Below are 26,168 nucleotides of genomic sequence, written 5' to 3' on the forward strand. Positions count from 1 at the left end.
CAAAACTGCACCTCTGATCCAATTATGATGCTGTGTAAATTTGGTTGCAATTTGCTAATCTCCAGCAACTATTTGCCCAGGGTAGTGAGTAATGTCGCCAATCTTTGTATAATATCTGTAGGTGTTGACTAGAAAATACGGAAACAATACACAATATCAAAACACATGTTGATGGAGAGAAGGCATCTTCTCATTGAGAGTATTCAGCCCAAATAAAGTCTAATAAGTTCTTGAGTATGACATCTAGGAGCAAATGACAGCAAAAGACACTATCAGAGCTACGCATTCACAACAGAAGGAAAAACATCCCTGTGAGGAGAAGCTTGTCAGTATTACTCCTAGCCATAGTGTAATAACGGGCTGTCTTCCTATACAAGGAACTTGTACAAATCAGGTATCTAGGGACAAGCTATTTATGAAACCATCTCTCACAGCAAAGATACGATATAAAATATTCAGGACGCACTTAGGAGCTTATATTTGCCTTAGATAATTAAACTCCTTGATCTCTTCAGAAACGTAGAATGATTAAATGGAGCTAATAGAATTAACTCTTTGGGTAAATACAAACAAATCCCCTGGCCTCAGAATTAGGCTATATTTGACTAATGTTAACCTGAATAATGATAGGTTGATTTCTATAGTTATGCCACAAAGGAATCTTCACAATGAATAAATTGCCTTGAAGAAGAAATATGGGCAAGAATCCTTCCTCACACCCTTCTTGAGGAATCTTCTGGAAAAGCTTCCAATAGGAACACGAATATTTTATTCTATATTGGCCAAGCCAGTTTCTTTGAGTATGCCTGGCACTCTGCTTAGCTACTGTTACTCCAACAACATTTATGTCAGCAGAGTTTGAAAGTGCATTTGAAAGAATCTCTCAGGCAAGTTGTCTCAATCCAAGGACAGATGGAATTTACCTGCAAGGCTGTGCATGCCTCTGAAAATGGGATCATATAAAAATCTCTTTGTGTCCCTTTCAGAAAACCAGCTTCTCTTGTCTTCAAGAACATGCTTTTGGCTTATTTATTTATTTAAGCAAAGGCAAAAAGACAAAACAAATATCTAAGATTTTGCTGCTAGATTGCATCATCTCTGATGTATAGCAGTGGCTCGACTTGGTATCATTTTCTTCTACCATGTAGTTAGCAGGGGTTCTTCTTTCAGGATGGTCCCCTGTAAGTTGCTACAACAATATCTTGCTCACTGATGTGAGTCTAAAGACACTGTTGTGAAGAATTAAGCTTTTAGCATTTCGTCGGATTTATTTAGACTGAGCTGTCACACTGCCAGCACTACAGACAGTGTAATCTTCAGTGTTATAGCAGCATCCATAACAATAGTGCTACACTTTCTTGATGTATCCCTTCTAAAAAGTTCGGCCTGATTTACTGTCATTAACAGGATCATAATAATCCTGCGAGATGTATAATTAGATATATTTAAAAGAGAAGATACTGATCCAGAAGGAAAGGTAATCATTTGGAACATGTCCAGTAAGTGGAGTAAATGACAGCTTTGGTCATTATTTCTGAATCTTTTAAAAGATTTGCTGAATCACAGCAGGAATCTGAAGCAGAGCTCGAAGTACCACCAAAGTCTCCCTTTCTTATGCTATCTGTACTTACAAGATGTTTAACTCCTCCTATCCCTTTTAATGAAACAGGGATAAATGTGATGTTTTCTTCTAGACTTTAGAAGTTCCCTGCAGAGAACTGAGTCATATATTGCCTTTTGCTTCTGTCAGCCACATCATCAGCTTCAATGAGAACATTCCAATACAGCATTTGCTTTAAATTGTTTTTCTACTTGGTGAAGCAAATGTTTTGGCTTGCTGGCCGAGTTTCCCTTTGGATACAATATAGGTTCCCTAAAACTACCTTAACTTTGGATATGATTCAGCCTCTTTTTCATTTCAGCACAATAGATCCAGTGCAAATATTAGTACATATTAACAGAGGTAATTGAAAGAGGAAAAAGAATAAATACTCAGTGCTCTGTACACTGGAAGACTTGTAGATCACTTGGCATATACTGAAATTCATTAACTGAAACAGCCTCATCTGAATACATGTCTCTGTCCTTCAGTGTCACTGTTGAGTTTATTTTGTTTGTCAGGGTTGACTATTGGTCCTCCCCTTGATCACAAACGAAATGCCAATGACTTCTACAGCTCTTCACGAGATACCAGATCCCACTGCAAGAATATGAAGTCCATTTCTGCTATCAGCTTGTAGTTAACACTAGGGCATTTTAACATGCGCTCTTTGGGATATATATATATATATATATATATATATATATATATATATATATATTTACTATTTTACTATATAGTCTGACATACCAAAGTGAAAATATACTACATTGTCTTTTCCTTCACACAGCATGCAACTGTATCTGTACAGCAAGGAAGCTGGCTGTCCATTTTGCACAATCAGTGATTAATCTCACACAATTGTCTCTATTATTGTCTCACACAAATGTCTCTATTTTTGTGATAAAACAAATGTTTTGGAGTCCAAGGCCTTGCAAGAACTACCTATTTTAACAGTTGGCATTTATTATGCCTGTCTAATGCAAACTTGCACAATCTGCTACCCAGTTGGAAAACAGGAACAGAGCCCCAGATGCATTTCGGCTGAGGTGAGAGTTTAGACTGACTCAGGAACTACACCTGCTCTGTAATGACTCATGCTCCTCTCCAAGCACACATCTCAGGCACTGTGCTGGTTGGGCCAGCTGGAAGTATACGGCTGACCTCTCTCTGTACTGTTTTTGAAGGTGGCTGCTCTGCCAATCCAGCCAAGCGCTTGCCCTTTCCCTCCATCCCTTCCTCCCGAGCTGCTGAAAACAAAGTGCTTCCCGTAGAGAGCTCAAGACACTCCCCGTGTCCTCCCATGCAGGGGTATGCTGTGAAGACAAGACTGAGCCCCACGGTTTCCAAGTTTCATTTAAAAGAAAATTCTGCTATCTTATCTCCTAAAAATTGAATGCTGAATGTAGGCTGCAGGGCAGTGTGATGTGGAATAAGGATTTAGTGGTTTTGTTTGTTTGTATGTTTTTTCCATTGGAAAGCACCAAGACCACTTCCAATGTGAACATCAAATTTGTGAGGTTATTCCATTGTTTCTATTTGCTTTTCTCAAATATGTTTCTCAAATATTTTCCTTAAACGTTACAACCATTTTTGATAATGAGGGAAGCACAAGATGATATCACAGCCATCCAGGATTATACACTCAGACATTCTAAGAGGATTGTGGCAACCTTGCAATTCATTTGTGAAAAAGAAGTGTTTAGCATGTGTAAATACTTATCTTTTTGGCAGGCTGTATGAACACTTCTACAGGATAGCAGAACCCCACCACACTGACAAATAACTTTGCCCTTGAGGTACTATTGCCCCAATGTATTTTTGAGTTTGTATTTTAATCATGGAAAAACCTGAGGAAGAGAGCCTCAGTTAGTAGTATTCATCCTTATTTAACCCCCTACAGGGGTGACTTGTCATGCTTTTATGATACGAAATCATAAAGATAGCAACCAAAAATGTCAGCATACAATTACTTTTAAATGAACATTTTTGATTTTTGTATACTTTGTTCTTGAAAATTTGGGGGAAAAAAAGAACCCTACAGGTTTTCTCATTTCTATTAAAATCATTGCATCCTAGTAACAATAGTGCATAACACTGACTGTCAGTTTTATGTTCTAACATAAACAGCAGATATCAGAGGGGTTTCACCTGAAGCAAAGTTAAATATGCAAAGTTTATGTGCATAATGACTCTATAGCCTGAAAAGGGAGAGCTGTGGGAAGAATATAATAAAAGGCAAATGAAAATGTGATAGGCATTGAGAAGGTGAATAGGAAACAGTTATTCACTGCTTTTTATAGTGCAGGAAGGGGGTTATCAAATGAAATTATCAAGCAGTAAACTTGAAACAAATAAAAAGATGTGACTTTTCATATAATGCCCACTTAAATTTTAAATTGTGTTGCCTCAGAGTGCCCAGTACACTAGTGTACCAGGACTCAAAGGATAATTAGACAAAGTAATGGAAAAAAATACATCAGAGGTTATTCAAGTCAAAGATTTGTTCTCTACCTTGTTCCTTTGAGGAAGACAAAGTTACGGAAGGAAGGTATTGCTCTGTTTTTATAATTTCTTCATTAAAATCTCTGCTATGAAATGTTGTAAAGTAGATGATGGAGAGCTAAAGAGACTTTTGGTCTGAGCCATCAACATTGAGTATTCATAGGAAAGCTGATATCGTATTTGAAAGTAGTCTCTACCTTCATTTATTTAAAAGAAATCAAAACAAAATCTCTCACAACAGATTTTAAAATATTGCATAAACTGAAAAAAAAAAATAATCAAGTGCTCAAATTTTTAAACAAAATTTAGAATTTCCCAAACAAGTAAAAACTTGCATCAAACATCACATTTCTATGAAGCTCTTTCCTGAGACTCATTTTTTCCCCAAATTTCCAGCATTCCTGGAAGTTTAGAAATACTCAGACTGCTTAAAATTTGGATTATAAACCCACTTCTTACTTATATTTCTGACACTTCAAATACAATAAACTTTAAGCACAACAGATAAGCCTAGGTTTTTTAGAATAATACTAATTCAAAGCCTGTTCTCTCCCCTCATTCTGCTCTATCGAGGCACTGGGGGAAATGACAACAAAAATGACAAATTGTTGTATGGTAACCGATGTCATAAAATGATTACTACTGATGCAGTGCAAAATGAAGGGAAATAACAGTATGAGTAAATGTGTCTCAAATAACCCATAATCCAAAAGGAAGTTATCCTTAATACTACAAACAGTGAAAGTATTTTCAGCTGGTGGAACAGATCACTAAACAATTTCCATGGTACCCTGTCATCTGTTTAATTTCTTTTGTTGACTCACTCAGCATCTTGCAGGAGTGACCCCTTCATTTTACATGCACATCCCCAAAAGCCTGGTTATTTCTTGTCGCCCTGAATGTTAAAATGTGCTCAGATGTACATGTCCCTGTCTGAAAAGCACTTTTACAGCTACTCCTGGAGCTCTGAATAAAAGGAAGATGTCCAAAATCTGAGTGCTCAGTTCTCATTACTGGATGATTCTTTCTCCTGTTTAAACCATTTTGAAAGCATTTTTAAATAAAATTAACAAGAAGAAGAAGTAAATTCTGCATAGTTATGCTATTCTCTCGCTTCTGTTGCATCAGAGATGAATGAGGCCTAAGAAACAAAGTTCAGAAGATCAGTGAAATAAAAAGCAGATATGTATTACAAGTTAGTTCATCTCCATTATCTGTCTTTTTAATGGATGAGAAATTTTGTAATGATTATTTTTTCCAAAGGGAACAGAATATTACTCGAAGGTGCATGAGTCCTGTTTAAACCAAAGGAAAGAAATATATAAATACTGTTGGGAGAAAATTTTAAATACCTGTTTTGTAACTGAATTTAAATACCATCATTCTAATTTAGCAGATGTCCCAAGTGCTTAACATTTATGTTGCTGAGGGGGAAAGACATTAGCATAGAAGGTATTCTGATTTTTGAGTTTTGGCACATAATTATCCTTAAATCATTCATGACTTCAAACAATTTCAATTCCTGTTCACACTGATCTTGAATTTTATGTTTGCTTGACAGCTTGCATTACGCTTGACCTGAAATCATTTCAGTGATGTAAGAAAAAGATTAGTTTTGTTTTAACATATGTTGTATGATTACTAGTACCTTATAGAGATACTTAACTACAGAGAAAAGAGCAATGGATACATTGGCAAAAGTTTGGTTACACCAAATATGTTTGAATTTCCTAATAAGGCATGTAGGAAATAAATTAAAAACTCACTGTGCAAAGAAGCCTACAGGAAAAAGTGCAAAATCTTATTGTATATTTGATAAGCAAAAATAACTCAAACCTCTGAACACGTTTGTGGTAAATGCTAGATCGTGTTTTTCATAAAAACCTGTTCTGTTATGGATGCAAACTAAAACCTTAGTGCTTTTCAAGTCACAAGAGGGATGAGCTGCATAGACAGAATGATAATTGAAGCCAACAAAGTTTTCAGGCAAAGATACGAGTAAGAATTTTGTAATTAGCACTGAGCAAATAATTGCTTCTTTGATTGAGTGACTAAACTGAAAAATTAGGATAATTCTTAGCTCTGGGTCAGACAGAAGTAATTGCTTTCTTTCTCTCTTGGCAAGAAAAAAAAGTTGGAGAGTGTTTTTTTTTGGTGCATGGGGCGTGGATAGGAAAAGAAAGATTCTTTCAACAACTCCCAGGTTATGATATTAAGAATACCTAAGAAGCAGTTCAGAAGCAGAGAAAAGAATGAAACTAGAGATGGACTGATTAATGGTAATAAATAATAAAGGTTGCTATTAGGGTATTAGAGTATCAAAAAACTAACCTGTAAAGTGACTCTCCTTTTTGTCCAGCTTCTGCAAACTGAACAGGACATACTCAAATACTGTCAGTCCAAGGGACTAATGTCTCTTTGCCTCTGCACCATGGAGAGACCAGGCGCACAAAGCAGAGGTCAGGAAAGTACCCACCCACCAAGCACTCAGCTGGCAGTTTATAGAGGGGAGTCTTTACCTTTGGATTTCCATTCTGTTGATTTCTTCCCTCTTCTTAATGCTTCCACTTAAACTACCTTGTCTGAGTCCTTGTTTAGTAGGATACCTATATCTGGTCTGCTCAAGTTGGAAACTAGTTGTCCCATGTGGAACAGACAAGGTAAATCTAAAGATCACTAACCTTTTGAGGAGCTATTTAATATTTTTCCTTCCCTTCAAACATTCCCATAAGAAATGATCTTGTTTCTCTTTTGTGACTAAGTGTTGCACAGGGAAAAAAAGAGGCCTGATTGTTACTGGATTTAACGTAAGTTTATGGAGGGAGAGAGCAAGAAGGACTGGCCTCTTGCTGAAGTAAAACTTTCTACACATCATTGCACATGCAAATTATCCTAAATGGGATAAGAAGGACTATAACAGAAGCAAGATCATAGCTCCACTCCCTGAATGGTGCAATAAAATGGTTGATGGTGCAAAATCAAGGATGAATTTCCACAATGTACTGCACAAGTTACACGTTTCCACTATACCTCTAGTGCTGTGGATGTTATCCCTGAGGAGCTATCTCTGAATGGAACTACATCCAAAGAATAAAAGGTAACCTGAAAATGCTCCCTGTGAAGTTAGCTATTCAAAAACACACTTAGGTACCTACTGATTTTTTTACACCATTCATCTGGATACTCCAAATATTCACATGAATCTGAAATTAAACCAAATGCCACGTCTGAGTTTGCAACTTGTCACACAATCCACATTCTGTGACTTTATGTAAAGCAGAAGTAAAAATCAATCAAGCTTTTGTACCAAGTCCTAAGGACTTCCTAAATACATGGCATGGCTTGAACTATGCTCCTGGAAAAGAAGCCAAAAAAGAGACACATGAAAGTCTCAAAGAAAAACCAGGTGCTTTCCATAAGATTTACACATACAGTCGTGAAACAAACAACTTGCAAAAACATACACATATTTATGCAAGGTAGCTCTCCATGCCTTCCCTGTATTCTCATCAAGTATGCATGCATGGTGATGTAATACTCCTGAAGTGAGGATGCTAACATGTATTTTGCATTTAGCTTCAAAGATCGCATCACATCATATTCATCTTCTATTTAATATTAAAACTGCATAAAAGCTTCTCAGAATACATCCCTCTATGCAAATTCCAACTTGCCTTAGGTGTCACTTGCTAAACAGAACACACTCATTTTTTTAAAAAAGAGCACAGAAAGGATTTTAAAATAAAAAAGAGCACAGAAAGGATTTTAAAAGAACAGAAGGCTTTTCTCCCTCCAACTATCCTTTATTGCACTACTATGGAGCAATTGTTCAGCAGGGATAAGCTGTGGTGAAATACATCCTTTTGGATTGGAAAATGTCCTCATGCATTCAGGAAAGCTTTTCCAGAGGACGGTAGAACAATGATCTCCAATTTCTGACCTATGGCAATAACCTCTAACATAATTCAGATAACAGGCCATAAAAGAAGAAAAGGAAGGAAATTGTCTTTAGAAATAGTCTTCAACTATTGTAACTCCAGTTTGCCACTGCTGCTGGATTCTAACATACAATATCAAGAGCACTACATAACAGAAAGGAGTCCAGTATGTTTGTCTTACAAACTGAAACAGGCTTTTTTCTTCTGACTGTACTGGAGAAATCAGCCTATCTTTCTGAATAGAAATAGAGATGGCTCTATTATGTATATGACCAGAAATCTATGTTTTTACCTATATAGGTGAATGTTCATTTATACACTTGCATAGCCTCATTTAAAACAACATTGGCATTATGCAGATTATAGGATCAGGACTTTGTCAGATGTCCAAGTGTTCATTGCTATGCATTGGTCTTGCCTAGATCAACATATATAATGCCCTACTGAAAACTCTATCTGCAGATGGCTGCAAAGACAGATAATTTCTAATTGGCTGAACAGCTTTGTGAAAAGTTGCATTCTCCTTGAATGAAGCTGGGGAGAATCATGTTAATTCAACTGTATTTGCAGTAAATGTGAAGCCATCATCACATTGTAAATCATCACCACCATTACAAGTTCTCTCAAAAAAAATTTTTACACCAAAGGTATTTTCAGATAACAATGCTCTGTGCCAGCTACTCTGCCATCACAGGCCCTGTACTTTACCCTTCTAATCAACGAATTTTGCACTTGCTAATCAAGGAATTATTTCAAAGAAAAATTAAGACCAAAAGGCAGCTCTATGGGTTGGCATGGGCAACATACTGAACCTTAGGAAAGGCTTTTTACTGCTGTTAAGTAACAGCATATTTTAATAAAATCGAAAGAAGCTAAGGTCTAAATTTCTGCTAAGCCTGCTATGTACTCTTCACAGAGAATGTACATTCAAAAGGATTTATATTATAAATTATATTATATTATATTATATTATATTATATTATATTATATTATATTATATTATATTATATTATATTATATTAATTATATCATATCACTTATATTGCATTATATTCCATATTGTATTATATTATTTGCTGTTGCACTGCAGAGAGGAATGTGTTATTGAAACGCAGGGTTATGATCTGACCACGAGGTGGGAGCATTGCTTGTCACACACACCTAGAGCATGTTAGGCTTTCTATGTAACATACTAGCACTACAAGAGATGAGTACAAATATCCCATATATTGCTGTGCTGCAACCTGCAAATTTGCTTGTTACCACTAGAATAAGTTCCCAGGACAAACATCAAAAAAATTAACCTTCTAATTTTCTGTAACTCCTATCTGAGAAAGAATAACAGAATAAAATATATTGTGTTGGTGCCTAAAACAAAGAGTTGCACTGAAAAGTTTATATTAACACAACAGAAACTTTTCCCATTAGGGAAAAAAAAAATGAGGGTAAAGATAAACCATGAAAGTGAAAAAGGAGGAAAATAATTTCCTCTTTTATTGTAAGTTCTGTGAGTAGAAAAAAAATTTGCAGAAATAAAGTTTGTGAATGTAGAGAAAAACAATTATGTGCAACTGCTTCAAATTTTCCATTCAAAGTGATGAAAAGCAACAATTTCACGTAGGAAAATTAGGTTTTAAAACCAAAAATGTTTTTTTCACATAGGAAAATTAGGTTTTAAAACCAAAATGGTTTTAAAATGTTCTGTCCCGTGGGAAACATTTGATAATGATGTTGATGCTGATGACTTGTGCTGATGATGTCTCTGATAGGACTGTGTCTTTATATGGAAATGGAATACCTGTATCTCTTTTCTTGGAACTAAAGGTAAGGTCAGTACTGAATAACAAGCAGTATGTCCCAGGAAAAAAAAAAAAAAAAAAAAAAAAAAAAAGCCAGTAACAAGAAGTTTAGAGGACTCTAGCCTACGCTTGAGAGACTTGCACAGGATTTTGAAGTTTATACTGCAATCTAAGGCATGATCACAACTTACACAGCCATCCTCAAGCTACCTTCAAAGTAGTTGGCTGGGGTACTGATAGACTCAGTTCTGTGAAGCTCTGCCGAGATGCATACATAGATTCCTGGTGTCTCAGAGAGCCTGATCACTGTTTCTGGAGGCATGTACACTTAGCTGTTTGTGGGTAGCTTAAAGCTAACTCAGACACATTGCACCTGTTACTTCAGTGTAGGCATGCCTCTTCAGTTTCTTTGTGTCCACATGGGATGTTTATTCATGTTTCCTCAGCCACTTTGCTCCCCACGTAGAAGGATGAATATGCTACAAATGTTTTAGCATGTCTGTATTCCAGTTACAACATATTAAAATAAAATTTTGTATACGCTCAAAAAGTAAATTGGGCACATATCCTGCAAAGATTTATGCACTCTGTAACTGTCTTCCCTAGATGAAGGTGCACAGCAGGACAGAGTGGCTGACTGACCAAAGCTGGATGCAGGGCTCTAGCTGATGCTAATGGGTGGTAGAGAGAAGGAAGAAATAGGATGTGATAAATCTACACAAATGGGCACCTGTTTGAACTAAATATCCCTCAGCCACACACTCAGAGGCTGTTGTACCCAAGTATCAGGCTTGGTGCTAGTAAAGCCCAGGCTGAATTTCACCCACATGCAATCTACATGTAGTGGGAGAATTATAATTGTAACTTCTGTCTTTCTAACTCCCCTCTCCCTCCCCTTTCTCTTTATTTTTCTTCTTTTTTTTTTCCTAGCACATGAAAGACCATGTACCAGCTTGTGAGAAAGCACATGTTTAGGTAAACATTTCAGTAGTCTGCAAACAGTTATATATGATCTATGGATAATGTTCCTTTCTCCACATCCCTCATCACATGGCTGGTAAGGAGATTTGCTCTGGAGAGAGCAATGGACAGAAGAGCTTTTATAGTATTTGTCAAAACAGAAGTGCCTCCCTAACTCTTTCCTCTTTAAGGCACATCATTCACAATTTTCCCCCCTTATTTTTGTCAATGAGTTCATTAGTTATAATCTCTCTCTACAGTTTCTGACTTCAAAATATTCAGCCTACAAATTGTCTTTGCTTGGTTACAGTTGCTTATTCACAGTAATCAACTGGTCCCATTGCATTGGTCTTTTCCCTACGGGGATGAGCAGAACATTTCCTTATGGGAGAAAAACAGTCATTAAATAACTAACAGCACACAAAGATTAGCAAATTGGAAGTAAACAAATTCACAACCTCACTCTTGAAGTCAGCATGAAACTCACCTCTTTGTCTTCCAGCCTGACTAAATAGATGCCTCCAATCTTTCCAAAAGCCTGATGCGAGACTTCAAAGCTAACTTGGCCATTAAATTTAGGGATCCCAGGTCTACTTTCCTGGCTAAGCTGATACTCCTGCACCTGCATAGAGAAGCTCCAAGCTTTCTGCATGTACCTCATCCTGCCAGGGCTGCAGTCTTCTAGCACAACCTCTGCTCTGCCATCACCCACTGCAATGGGGTGCCATTCTACCCACTGGTCCTTCTGGGGCCATTATAGTTACATAAGGCAGTGCACATATTCATGAACTCCTGGAGAGCTCTTAATTTCTGCATCCCTGAAGAAAGAATTGTGAAAGGTACTTGTTCAAGACAGTCTTCCTGACAGACACTTATCTAAAGTATGTAAATAATATGACTTTCTAACAATATAATTGAGTTTTCTTAAAGAATTGCTGCTAAGGGAGCTCTGTAAAAATAAAATAAAATAAAATAAAATAAAATAAAATAAAATAAAATAAAATAAAATAAAATAAAATAAAATAAAATAAAATAAAATAAAATAAAATAAAATAAAATAAAATAAAATAAAATAAAATAAAATATATTTGTGTGTCTGAAATTAATACGTACTTCTGGATGAATTGTTCTACTTTTTTTTTTTTTGAGTTATCACATTTTCTTCTTATTTGTCATTTTGCTAGAGGAATAAGAATATTAAGTAATTTCTTACAATGAAATATAAGTAAACTTACAAACATTCAGCCTACAAATTATCTTTGCCTGGTTACAACTGTTTACTCAAGGTAATCAACTGGTCCCATTGCATTGGTCTTTTCCCTAAGGAGATGAGAAGAAAATGTCCTTACAAGAGAACAAACAGACATTAAATAGCCAACAGCACGCAAAGACTAGCAAGGGATTTGCGACTTATATCCCAAGTGACAAGATGAGAGGAAATGGCCTCCAGTTGTGCCATGGGAGGTTTAGGTTGGGTATTAGGAGAAATTTCTTCACTGAAAGAGTTGTGCAGCATTGGAATAGGCTGCCCAGGGAAGTGGATGAGTCACCATCCCTGGAAGTCTTCAAGAAATATGTAGGTTTAGAACTTAATAGCATGTTTTAGTGGTGGATTTTAGCACTAGGTTAAAGGTTTTACTACTTGATCTTAGAGGTCTTTACCAAACTGAATGATTCTATAATTCTAAACACAGCACCATTCTAAATTGCAGTGCTTACAATGAGGTTGTTTTTCTTGACCAACAAAATAAAGTACTGAACTATTTATGTTTAGGGATAGCTGTATTTCAGTTGATTTAACTGAGACATATAGAAAGGAAATCTTAGTTCTAACATTTGTTTCCATTTATTTTGCTATCCAATACTTAAGCAATCACTTCAGGAGCAATAAGGGGTCAGATATTGCCTCATAGCCCGGTGGTGCACAGCTGAGGAGGTGCAGAAGAGGAGACCTGCCGTAGACTTTATAGCTGTTCTTCTCCTTTGCTGAGGCTACTAAAAGATCTATGGACCTTAACAATAGGCTTAGGGTTATGTGAAATTATTTCCAGATGCCCAAGAAACTGTCCTACAGCTTGGATTGCTTCAGTTCAACAGCACTTTATCAATATTCCTTTCCCATAGCATCCTTAATATGGCCTCTATGCTTATTCCGGTTTGTTTCCCGTAAATGTGGTTCAACAGTACCTGGCAAATTCTCCCTCAGACTATTAAGTCAAGAAAGCTCTGTGATTGTATTAGTGTAATATAACATGCAATCATAAAAAGCAGAGACATTTTGTGCAGGGTTTTTCTTAGGTTTGTGTTTTGCATCCCCCATGCAGCCTGTCTTCACTGAGAGCAGAATTTGGCCCAAAGAAGCTCAGAAAGATAGAACCTCACAAACCCATGTTTCCTATTGAGCAACTGCAGTAATCTAGGATTTTTCTTGAAGGCACTGCAAGAAATTGACTGATAAGGAAGGTGGTTTACTAACAGAGCAACTAAGTAGTGCTAGGCATTTGAAAGAAATAATTTTTAGCCCAGAATGCCCCAATAGTTTCTGTCTCTATGCTCTAATGCTCTAGTGGCTGTTTCTGTTAAATCTGTTTCTGGTTACCACACAACTTTTTGGTTTTAGAATAAACTGTGGATGTTTATAAAACAAGAGAATGCGTATAGAAATGGGTGACAAAATGTAATGAAATTTTAAGTCCTTACCATCTGTTTTCTTTGTTTCATTTCCCACATTAGACTGATCATTTTTGTCTGATTTACTGTCTTCCTTTAATTCACCTAGAAAGAAGCAGTAAGAAATACTATAAGCATTATAATGCAGACCATAGTGTATCAATGTCTGTAACCCAATGAAATTGCAATATCAAAAAGAGATGTTCCTTAGGAGGAAGCATCACAATGAACTATGATTAACATATTATCATAGAATAATGCACCAGGCAAACTTTTTCCGAGTCCTACTGAAAATCAAGCTTCACAATTTCCTTTTAAATTTATTCTAACTGTTAACACTGCTAAGTGCACATTCAAACTCATACTTCCTCTGGCTGCATGTAGACCATTAAACACACGAACACCACCTTCACTTCAAAATCAGGAATCTGAAAAAATATGCTTTTAAAAGATTGAGTAAAAGCCTGTGAGGCTTCACCATAGATCTTTGCATTAAAGAACAACCTTAGATATCCCAAACAGTCCTACATAATTTTGTCACACTTTCTCTTTCCAGTTTTCTTTATCCACAGACTCATTTAGGTTGGTCCTTTTATGCTGATAACAGGGAACAGACGAGCATCCTAGTATTGATCACTGGTTTTAGAGTCTGTAGCAAACCAGTAAAGCAAGGTCTTTGGTGTTGCAACTGTTGATGCAGAGTGAAAATGGCTGCTGGAGCTGGGGTATATTTTATGAAGCCAGGAAGGTTAGTCAGAGTCCTTCTCATTTTATATTCTCTTTTAGTCATACAGCAGAGCACATTAGACCTTCCTAGATCATCCCCTCACTGAATGAGAAAGTTTTGTTCCCAAATGCAGGAGCAAATAAAAAATAACTTAAAGGGACAGATCTAGTAGAACAGGGTTCATTTAGCTATCGTGTCTAAACAGCTTCAAATAAGGTCTCCTTCCTTCAGATGTCCAGAGAAGGAATGGCAGCCTGCACAAATGAGAGCAGGCATCCTATACTTCCCCCCAGAAAGGAATAGCAGTAAATTTGTGACCCACACACCAACATGAAAAAGCTGTAATGAGTCTCACCTCAGAATTTTATAAATGTGACTTGTACATTGCATAGGTGTATTAAAGTGATGCTTATTCCAGCTGTATTACTATTTTGTTATTATAACTACTTCATGGGCTTTGGATCAAGATTATAGGTATTGATATGTTATAAAGGACCCAATCTGCTTTCAAAACAGTTATGGCAATGAATATTTATTTTTGGAATAGCCCCAAAACCAGAAATTGTAGAGAAGCAAGGTTTCTCTTTTCTACATTGTTCCCTAACCACTGGAATAATTGTTATTCTTGTATGACAGAGAATTGATAACTGTCCAATTAAGTTTTATCATAGTATAACAGAATGGTTTTGAAATCTTAAAATATTTAACAAGATGGAAAAAACATGTCCCGTTCAGTTCTCATTTACAGCCAAAACTTTCATGCTTTTCTTATTAAGGTCACTGTGTGTGAGAGAGAAAAATGTAAGGAGGAAGATGGGACAGACAGCAACTCCTTAGCTAATCATACTGCCACTGACTCAGGCTCCTTTGGAAAGTTTAATCTGAACAGAGATGTATGAGCAGCTCCAAGTAGGTTTGAGGTGTCTGCTTGAAAAAGGTGGCCTGTAAAAGTACATTGTCTTCAGGAAATGAAATGAAACCGTACCTAGCAAAGCACAGAAGTCTCTTGCATTCCCTCCACCGTCATACAGCAGATGGTAATGATAAGCTAATAATGCTTTCTTTAACCATTGCCTATAGAAGTTGCTTGACCCTAAGTGTGTGTAGGCAATGATGATGAACACACGTATATTATTTCCCAGTTTGATGTCTCTGAGAAAGCACAAGGGCAGTGAGTGATGGAGAGAGAGTTCAAACTCCTCTGATGACAAAATTTCTGAACTTTCATTGAATATCTTATTATGAATAGGGGACTTCTGAGTTTTGTAATATCTACCCTGCCATATTGCCAGCAGCAGTGCAAAATGATGATCATAATGATCTTTCTGAAAGGAATTACAAAGGCAGAGAAATAATAAGGTGAATACTTTACAATGAGATATTAACATATAGGCGTAGAATAAAGGAAGCTGTGGTGAACCTAGAGATGTGAATGATAGATTTCATCAGTCTCCAAAGTCTCTGCAGTGATTGTACCTCATAAAGGCCTTCTCCCATAAATTAAGGAGCAGAATTTCTTTTCCTGAGAAAGACACTAATTTTCAGAAATCATTAAAATTCCTTTCAAGCATTTTTGACACCTGCAGCAGAGAGACATTGCAGAAATAGGTACTGTCAAAATCACTAGAGCACACTTAGTCCCTGTATTGTTAGAAGTGTCTAAAACAAAGGATTTCAGAAGCAAAACCTGTTGCAACCTAAAGGGGATTTTGTATGTCCCCAACCTTTTTGTCTCTTTGGGTGGCCCATTCCTAATCACCTGCATAACACTGTCTTAAGAAAAATTCTCATATGTAACAGAGTATGACAGCTTATTTGTCTAAGAGAATGCTTCTGAGTCTGAACGTGTTGCTGTTTTGGGACTGGCTGACACTACCATACTGATGAGAAGATACGTATACTGCCATCTTTTGCTAAAGGCTTAAGGGAGCAGGAGCTGGGGAGAGAAAGACAATGAAAGAGACAACTGATCTGTTCTCATGGGTCTAATCATTTCTTTTAATGTGGTATGCAATTTTCATTTTTTTCAAACTTTCTTTGGGTCTAAAATGCGATTTTTATTTTAACTGGGTGTCAGTTTTCTGACAATGAATCTCAAAGGCTCATGTTTGCCCTAATAGAGTAAGGGAGACATAAATAAAATAGCACTTAAAGTAGAGAATGGGGGGAATGATCTACTGTCCCAAAACATATTTACACCTGAGAATCAGTTAAAAGATAACTTAAATAGGCCTTAAAAAGCATTTATAACTCCTCCATCTCCTCTTTCAGTTAACCAAGTAGCGAAGCTGTTCTTTGAACCATGACAATTTGTTTCAGCTTTTAAGTGTGTATCAAAACAAGCTGTTTCACTTCCATGAGAAAACGTTGCCCTTTCTGCCAAAAGCACCTGAACAGATATGACGAACCCCAACTTTTATGGAAGAATACTACTTGGGAGTTAATTTACAGTTTCCAATTCCCATATGGAGATACCTACGCCAACTTCTAGGAAAAGGCCCTGGGTCCTGGAACATCCTTTTTCAGGACACCAGTTACACCCATCTCTGAGGTGTGATACTGGTTTTAGGGCTAGATTCAACAGTGGAAGAAGAGAACTTACCATTCTGGACACGCTGTTTCTCTTCTCTCACTGTCTGATGAGAGTCCACCCCCTTATCTGTCCTAGGTGCATTTTTTCCTTGAGAGACTTCTTGTTTGTTCATCCCAGTTTGCTGAGTCCCATTTACACAATTCTCACTGGAATCTGTATTTTTGTTTTCCCCAGGATTTGTTTCTTTGCTGTTCTCTGTCTTTGCTGCTGTCGCATCTTCAGCTGGTTTTTCATCCTTTTCATCTGTTTTCTTTTCATCTGTTCCCTGATGAACACTTTCCTCTGTTTCTTTCTTAGCTTTTTCTTCTGCATCCTCAGCAAAGAGAGAAGCAAAATGAGAAAAGAAATCACGATTATCAGTCAATTTGACAAGAAGGATACAACTTACACATCTAAATCTACTCCAGCTTTATACATGCAAACAAGCTTTACTTAGTTAAGTATACGAATTGGCTTGACAAGGGAAAAAGAGCATAGGAGAATATTTAAGAAAGTACTCTAAAAAAAATATCCCATGTTAGCCTAACTGTATCTCCTGTTCATGACCATTTTTTTAGCATATAAGGTTCCCCTTTGACAAGGCAGTTCCTCAAAATTTTTAAAGACAAATTAAAAGGATCTATCAGCTATGTAAGGCTCTGTGGGCACCAAGGAGATACATCTATCTCCATTCCTAACACACAGGAATTAGTCAAACCACATTTTATCTCATGTTGTACCATGTAAGTCTAAGCTCTTAAAAAGTCTCAGTTCTTCAAAAATCCACTTTTTTCCTGCTTGTCCCAGGTTGCTTCCACTTCCAGCTTCCTAAGCTCTTAGTTTCTGTTTACTGTTATCATTTCTTTCCATCTCTGAACTGTCTTAGTAAAATAATATATTGCTTGCTACCAGTACCTGCTCTGCTATCCCCAAAAGTCTTGCAGTTAAACAGAAATATGCAAAGGTATAAACTCCAAAGCAGGTGTTAAACAACATTCAGGAAAAAAAAAAAAAAAAAAAAAAGACAGAAGCCAATTTCTCCCATTCAAGCTACTGTTCTTGTTCATATCCAGATCTTGGGTTCTAGTACAACAGGACACACTTATAACAGAGGTACTACATTTCTTGTGCAGGTCGGGTACAGCAGACCTGCACAGACTCACTTGCAAGCCATAAACTCTGTGTGGCTTCTTGCATTGCTCTGGAAGGCAGGATGCAACCACAGACCCTCAGCACAGTCCTCAAGCTAATAAACATGGCTGGGTGTGCACAGCTTCTGTGGCAGACACTCCATAATTTTCTCCCTCTTTTAAACAATCACTAAAGAATTAATCTGTAAAAGCAACTGCGTAGCTTAGCACACACTCAATTTGGAGTCTTATTCAGCTTCAGAACATATCTGTATCTGTAGTGAGTCTAAGCATTCAGATATGACTGCACTAGACAGCTCAGTATATCTCATATTGCCTACATTCAAGATTTCAGGGTCTGCAATAGCCCAGCCCACCAGTCAACCCATCATGGACAACCAATTGCACTATATTTGTAATAGGAATCACAGATAGATGTATCTCCTGGTTTCTGAGAGATTGTGTAAGTTGATGAGCAGACAAGCAGATCCTGCAAATCAATGAGTAAATTCTACATCAGTCCAATGGAAGCATTCTTGACACCTACAGGGAAGATGTTTTGGTCCTTACAGGAGCAGTGTCTTAGATACAAAGGAAAAATTACAAAAGAATTTGCAAGTGTCTTCTCAAATTCTTCTGATAAGTGAATCAGAACCAGTTTTGAGAAAAATGTACCAATGGAATACAAGAGAGAAAGGGGGAAAGTCATCTTTATAAGAAATGCCAATCTGTATTTCCTTGCCAGCAGCTGAAGTTAATTAATTTCTAAATGAATAAATTATGGCTCACATGAAAATATAATTAAATTAGATATGAGTCTCCCTCACTTTGTTAATCATTCCTAAAATCTATGGTAGCTGCCATAGATATAGCCCAGCTATGTATGTTTATATTTTCCCTGGAGTCTCACGGTATTTACAATGCTCTCTCTCATTTGAAGATCTGAAAAAAAATCTGCATTTTGCACGTGAACCACAAGAAAAAGCTCAGGAGGCTGGAGCTTGCTACAGAACTGCTGGATCACAGAATCACAGAATCACAGAATTTCTAGGTTGGAAGAGACCTCAAGATCATCGAGTCCAACCTCTGACCTAACACTAACAGTCCCCACTAAACCATATCCCTACGCTCTACATCTAAACGTCTCTTAAAGACTTCCAGGGATGGTGACTCCACCACTTCCCTGGGCAGCCTGTTCCAATGTCTAACAGCCCTTTCGGTAAAGAAGTTCTTCCTAAGATCCAACCTAAAACTCCCCTGGCGCAACTTAAGCCCATTCCCCCTCGTCCTGTCACCAGGCACATGGGAGAACAAACCAACCCCCACCTCACTACAGCCTCCTTTAAGGTACCTCTAGAGAGCGATAAGGTCGCCCCTGAGCCTCCTCTTCTCCAGGCTGAACAAGCCCAGCTCCCTCAGCAGCTCCTCACAGGACTTGTTCTCCAGGCCCCTCACCAGCTTCGTCGCCCTTCTCTGGACTCACTCAAGCACCTCGATGTCCTTCTTGTAGTGAGGGGCCCAAAACTGAACACAGTACTCGAGGTGCGGCCTCACCAGAGCAGAGTACAGAGGGGACAATCACCTCCCTAGACCTGTTGGCCACACTGTTTCTTATGCAAGCCAGGATGCCGTTGGCCTTCTTGGCCACCTGAGCACGCTGCTGGCTCATATTCAGCCGACTATCAATCATCACTCCCAGGTCCTTCTCTGCCTGGCAGCTCTCCAACCACTCATCTCCCAGCCTGTAGCTCTGCTTGGGGTTATTGCGCCCCAGGTGCAGGACCCGGCACTTGACCTTGTTGAACTTCATGCAGTTGACCTCAGCCCATCGGTGCAGCCTATCCAGATCCTCCTGCAGAGCTTTCCTACCCTCGAGCAGATCGACACACACGCCTAACTTGGTGTCATCTGCGAACTTACTGAGGGTGCACTCAATGCCCTCGTCCAGATCATTGATGAAGATATTAAAGAGGACCGGCCCCAGCACCGAACCCTGGGGGACGCCACTAGTGACTGGCCTCCAACTGGACTTGACTCCATTCACCACGACTCTTTGGGCCCGGCTATCCAGCCAGTTTCTAACCCAACGAAGCATGCGCCAGTCCAAGCCAAGAGCAGCCAGTTTCTTGAGGAGAATGCTGTGGGAAACGGCATCAAAAGCCTTGCTGAAGTCAAGGTAGACCACATCCACAGCCTTTCCCTCGTCCACCCAGCGCGTCACTTTGTCATAGAAGGAGATCAGGTTCGTGAAGCAGGACCTGCCTTTCATAAACCCATGCTGACTGGGCCTGATCACCTGCTTGCCCTACAAGTGCCGTGTGATGACTCTCAGAAGGATCTGCTCCATGAGCTTCCCTGGCACTGAGGTCAAACTGATGAGTGCCTCTTGCCAAAATTAGTGTCAGAAAATACTTTATCCACATGGTGCTTTGCACATCAGGGTGTTTGTTTATTCCAGGTTTTAATTTGTATCTATTTAATGAAGATCCTTTAAGCAAAAGAGCTCAGTAATAAACCTACTTACTTTGCCCACACAGTCCAAGACATTTTCTATAAATACCACACTCGGGATAAAATAGCTCACTGATTCACTGATACATCTAGAGACAATGCTATTACCAAAGGGAATACCATATTCTACACATTATATAACAATAAAAATAATAGCAACAGCAATAATAATAATGATGATGATGATAATATTTTTTTCCTTCCCAGTTGCTATTTTCTGTCAATCAACAGTTAAACGCTTTATCTGCCGGCTAATAATAATTCTTATTTTTATATTTGCACAGCACCTTGATACATTGCTAGACTTTGGTTTGACAGGGGTCTGCAGTTGAAAGTCCTAGTGTATGGAAGACCCTGCTGCATATGGCTCAGATAGGCAAGGCATCTGGAGGAGGGCTCAGAGACTTGCTGCAAGTCAGGAGCAAGACAGCAGGTGAGCAAAGGTTTTGATGGAAGGGCTCTGGAGTCCAAGAAGAGTTTCTTAGTCCACAGACCATCCAAAGGCATGCTAAGACTTATGTTTATATATATCTTTCAGGATAAAAAAATTAGGCATGCCTGTATTGTTAAATGCACCCAAAAACATAGAAATTATCTGAATGTCTATGAATTCAGATAAAAAGAAGCTGATTATGCTTTCTGAATCTCCTGTCATTTAACCCATAAACTAGGTCTCTGATCAGAGCTATCAGTGATGAAGATTGGTTAAAAAAAGCGAAGTTAATAAACAATTCTGGGCTAAGGGCTGTCAGAAAGGTAAAGATAAAATGCCTTACTTAAGGGTCCCCCATGTCTAATAATGCAGACTAGTGTGTGCTCCACTTTGATGTGAACTAATTGTTTCATAGACTCTATCTTCAGGATCTGCTAGAAGGATTATTTCTTATGAGGTACTTAAAAATAAAACATTTTCCTCTCCAGCTAAAGTATTAATAACCAAACACTTACTGGCAGGGTAATCTGTAAATAAAGAATATGAAATACTTTGTTAAGGCATATTATCAGTAGTAGCATTACTTAAGTAATGTGTGCACATCCGCTTGAATCATACCTTGACATTTACATGTACATATTTACAAAAAAAGTCTTTATGCAAAGCAGTCACTGCAAGTGGGTACAAAGCACATTTAAAAGTAAAATATCCAGAACCTATTATGATCTACTCTCTCTATTTGTTTTATTTATTTATTTCCCCATAGGTCTCATTTGCAGGTAGAATTTTTATCTAGTAGATCCTCTGTAGATAAGCAAATATGTACAGCTCATGTTGAAGTGAAATACTTCAAAACAGTTAGCTATATCAGCATCATTCACTTAACACTCATACTTTGATACAGTGACCGTATTAAATGCTTTGCTTATTTGATTAGCTCTAATTTGTTTGGTCCAAAAAGAAAGGCAAAATAGTGAATATCAATTTAAAACCTAAAAAGTATTTAAAAATAACAGATAAGGAGATTTCAAATTATACTTTTGTTTTTATTTTCATAGAATGTCTAGAAAGGCTTTTGCTGAATGGTAAGTTTTAGTCACCCAGGAAAATTTAATTTTGAATATGTGCTTTCCTGTACCTTTAGACAAGCCTTTCAATTGGAGAGGAGCAATCTGCTCTGGCAGATGAAACAATAACAAATAAGCCAAATTTTCCATCAGCTCTAAAGACAGAGCCACATAAAATACTGAAATCAAACTCCTTCTATTTACATGAAATACAACAATTTAATTAAATAACGAGTTCAGTAACATGCATTCAGCTCAGAGGGGACATTGTATCATGAAGAATTTCATAAATAAAAAAAAAAAATTAATCAGCAACACATTCTGCTTTCTTTTGTTCTAAAGCTTAAATTACTCAATTTTTTTTTGTTTTTTTTTTGGCTTCCCCCCACGTAGAATAATGATATAGACTGCTGGTCAGATTGCAGACAACACAGCTCTCATATTCTTCTGAAATATCTGCAGTTCTGCACAGATTCATGACATCGTGAGCATATGCAGCATACTTCCTAATTCTTCATCCATGTTATGGGTACAAATATGAAGCCGGATGTGAATCCAGAATATGTTGGCCTTTTCCCCTGAAGTATCGTTCATATTCCTTTCAAACTTAACAGTGAACAATTGATAACCTATCTCTAAAAATGCTTTTACAGCTATTTTTGCACTCACTCTGAGTCTGACTCATGACTTTAGGGGACCTCCCTTACAGTTTCTTCTTTTTCCTCCCATTGTCCAAATCCTCCTCATTATATACACTTACACAGAAGCATATAAGGCACAGATGAGTCACAATATCCCTATCTTTCTGAATTCACTGTAAGTTGTTGACCTTGAAAAGCAGATTCTTTCAAACTAACAGTGCTTACTTGGAGAATAATTTGATTGAAGAAGAGCTTGAAGAAGAATAGGTCAAAAGAATTTTTATTCTTTCACTAAGAATTCTGGCTGTTACCTTTGGTGGCTTGCGCTTTCCATTTCTCCCGGTTCTGCTGCACCACCTCAGTCCAGGTGGCTTTAAAACATTTGAAGTCCACAGTGAGTATGGAGCAGTTGAGTGAGGCACTTCCTTCTGACCCAGTGCTCTTGACACTTGATCTTTTAACATCAGAGGGACTAATGCTATTCAGACTGGGACACAACATCACAAAACACAGCAGAAATCAGTAGCTTATACACCCAAATACAGCTAAGAAGAAATCATTACTGTAAGTCTAGATAACTTAACAGAGTCAAACATAAAAAAATGAAGATAAGCTTTAATATGTTCTCTCTCATAGTCCCCTCCTTCCCATCCCAGAGCAATCAATGTTAAAGCAAACAGCACAATCTGAGCCAGTATTGGAAATAAAGGGCAGCTTTTCTATTATTATTTTTGGTATCCAAAGTCCCTTAGAAAAAGAATCACTCAAAGTGTTGCCTAGATTATTTTTGTTGTGCATCTTCACTACCTAAATATTCACTAACCCTAAATGATGTCAGTCAAGTGTGCAGATACTTCCCATTTCTCTTTTGTATTTCTATAGTTCTAACATGTAGTAATGAGTGCCTCGCAGCGACACTCACTACCTTCTCTTTGATATTAGTGACTGAGAAAGCACTAAAGTTTACCTGATCTACAAATGGCTACAACCATTTGTGTTTGCTGCCTTTGGAGGCATGGCTTAATTTTATGCCAGCCCGCCTCTTTGCCCTGCCTTGGGCTGGGGTTCCCCTGCAACACAATCACATCACAAGGTGAGCTGTGGTATTTATTGGCAGTGTGGACAACAGGCTTTAAACCACACAGCTGACATACAGCACAGAGGGAAAACCAGGGTAGCTGAGTGCAAGAGCAACAGATGTGGATTGAAGGGAGAGGATGAGTGATTATTTACCTGGAACGCCTGAACCCGGACATGCCAGAGCGGGAAGCTTCATCGATGAGCGGTGTCACAATCTTCTCAGTCATGTCAGTTAGCACAGTAAAAGTGGGCTCCACGATGAAATCAATGAAACCTGATCAGAAATGTAAGCACAGCCAAGCAGGTGAAAGAAGGATTTCTGTGGAGGCACTGCTTCAGTGTTCACAGACAACCTAACCATAACAAATTATACTTCACTGAAAGAGGGACCAGCAAATACTACAAGACAAAAACGGAGTTACATGTCAACCCCTGACCCAGAAGCTTCAGTATAGCAAACAATAAAAGGTACCTCCTTAAACACTGGAAAGAACTTTGCAAATCAGAACACAAACAGATGCATCAGAATTTGTTTCATATGAGGAGTGTGATATTTAAGCCAAATTCTTAACGGATTTGGTTAAAACCCAGTTTGAGAAATGAAGTCTCTAAAAGCAGAAAGTTTATATAACAGGAATAATACTGGTAAGCTCTGCTGGTGTGGAGTTGTATACACACTTCCCTTACTGCATATCAGTAGGTTGCTGGGAATATTCTCTTCTCAGTGCTCACCTTGCATATTGTTACTGATTGCTATTCCACCCATTTTTTGACATGAGAAAAAAAAAAAAAAAAAAGGACCAAATCACTTCTACTTCAATATACAGTTTGGCAGAGATGGACACAATTCTGATCTGAATGTTGGGAAGGGCAGACGAGAGGGCCCTGTGGCCACAAACTCAAGAGATGAAAGAAAATCCAAGTTGTGCAGATAAAATGTGAGAGTGAGGGGCCTTCCCACAAATCCTTACTTAGGGCAAGAGCTATTTTTTATGTTCATCTTAACACTTCATTTTGCAAATTTCTTAGTGCTATAGGTAGCCAATGTCCTTAATATCTCTTAAGGTGATTCAGTTCTTTCCCTTCTGGACCTGAAGTATGGTATTGGGCTTTTAGTGGCTACTGATGTGTGAGAACCTGCAGTATTTTTATTTTATTCTACACTGGATGACTACGGCACTGTTACCCATGATGGGAGGAAAAATCATTCAGGCCATGGTTTCCTGTTCTGTGTTAGCTCTGGGGCCTAAAGCACCAATTTTTGCTCTAGTACTATGTATGTCTATGGACCAGATACTACATTGCTAAATTATCTTAATTCTGCCCCGTTTTGCCAGTATGAAACAACCACAAGAGTAAGACATTTCAGTCTTCAACCCCACCCTATGGTGTACTGATTTTTAATAACATTTATTCTTTATTAATTTGAATCTCCCAATGATGCTCATATAGAGTGGTATAAGGGTTAACACTGTCCACATTCCATCATCAATCATACTGAATTCCACCATAAGTCATGCAAACTACAGATTTTTCAGTCCATCCACAGATACTTTACAACTTCATTATCAAATATACTTCTCTAAATTGCTACCATACAGTTTTGAGATTGCTTCCGATTCAACGTGGGGTTTGGCTGAGAATTTACCATAAAGTTAAAATAGAGTAGTAGATCCTCTAGGAAAAGATTATCAATTTACATTTTTAAAGATTTGATAATTATTAACTATTAATTAGACATTCCTACAATTAAAATCTCTCTGACTGGATCATGATGTGTTACAGCACACACTGGTGATTCTGGGTGATAACAGAACAGTAAAAGAAGAGACCTCATGGGCCAGGCACCTGCATATTCAGATGCTTTGAGACACACAATAGAGTGCAAAGGAGTTGAACATCCTTCCAGTTCCATTTCTATTGGGTGATTTTTACTATATTTCTAAAATGATGGATAATTAAGTGTATTTTCATGTCTAGCCTGAATAAAGCATAACTTGCAAGTTCTGTATATTCTGTATATTACACAGTATTTTGTAAACTGGGGGGAAAATGTTGTGCAATACCAAACCTTTGGTCTTATCTGAACATCTGAATCATGTTCCTCCATGACCCTGGGACAGTCTTATCTATTCAAACTTATGGAAAAATAATTCCCTTCCTCTCTGGGTGTTAATCAGAAATGCATGCAATATGAAGCCACAACAGGAAACTATGTACTAGATCACAATCCAGATAACCCTAGCAAACTTCATACAATTTTTATAAACATTGGAAATTGTACTAACTGAGAAAAGTATTAAATGTGCCACAGGGACCCTGAGGATACTGAGAATTTTATTTACATGTGGGTGTGTCCGCCTGTCTATACATCTCTTGTATTCTCCTTTTTTTTTTTTTTTTTTTTTACTTCTTAATGACCAAAGAAATCCAACCCATCATATCTTATCTATCTTATCACTTCTGCTTGGCAAGTAATACCACTGCCAATTGCTTCATCACCACTAACAACCCTGAGACACGCAAATCTCTGAT

General features: G+C 37.8%; 1 protein-coding gene across 1 annotated transcript in view; it reads right to left on the reverse strand.

Annotated features, from left to right (window-relative positions):
* Window positions 1-26,168, reverse strand: part of PDE1C (phosphodiesterase 1C) — a 308,560-nt gene that overhangs the window by 19,297 nt on the left and 263,095 nt on the right. Inside the window, exons 14-17 of the mRNA XM_032181068.1 lie at window positions 23,787-23,907; window positions 22,865-23,040; window positions 16,802-17,098; window positions 13,503-13,577 (exon numbers count right to left, since the gene is read on the reverse strand). Of these exons, the coding sequence (XP_032036959.1) occupies window positions 13,503-13,577; window positions 16,802-17,098; window positions 22,865-23,040; window positions 23,787-23,907 (669 nt within the window). The remainder of the gene's footprint in view (window positions 1-13,502; window positions 13,578-16,801; window positions 17,099-22,864; window positions 23,041-23,786; window positions 23,908-26,168) is intronic.

Source organism: Aythya fuligula, chromosome 2 (assembly GCF_009819795.1).
Source record: "Aythya fuligula isolate bAytFul2 chromosome 2, bAytFul2.pri, whole genome shotgun sequence".
NCBI classification, from domain to species: Eukaryota; Metazoa; Chordata; class Aves; order Anseriformes; family Anatidae; genus Aythya; species Aythya fuligula.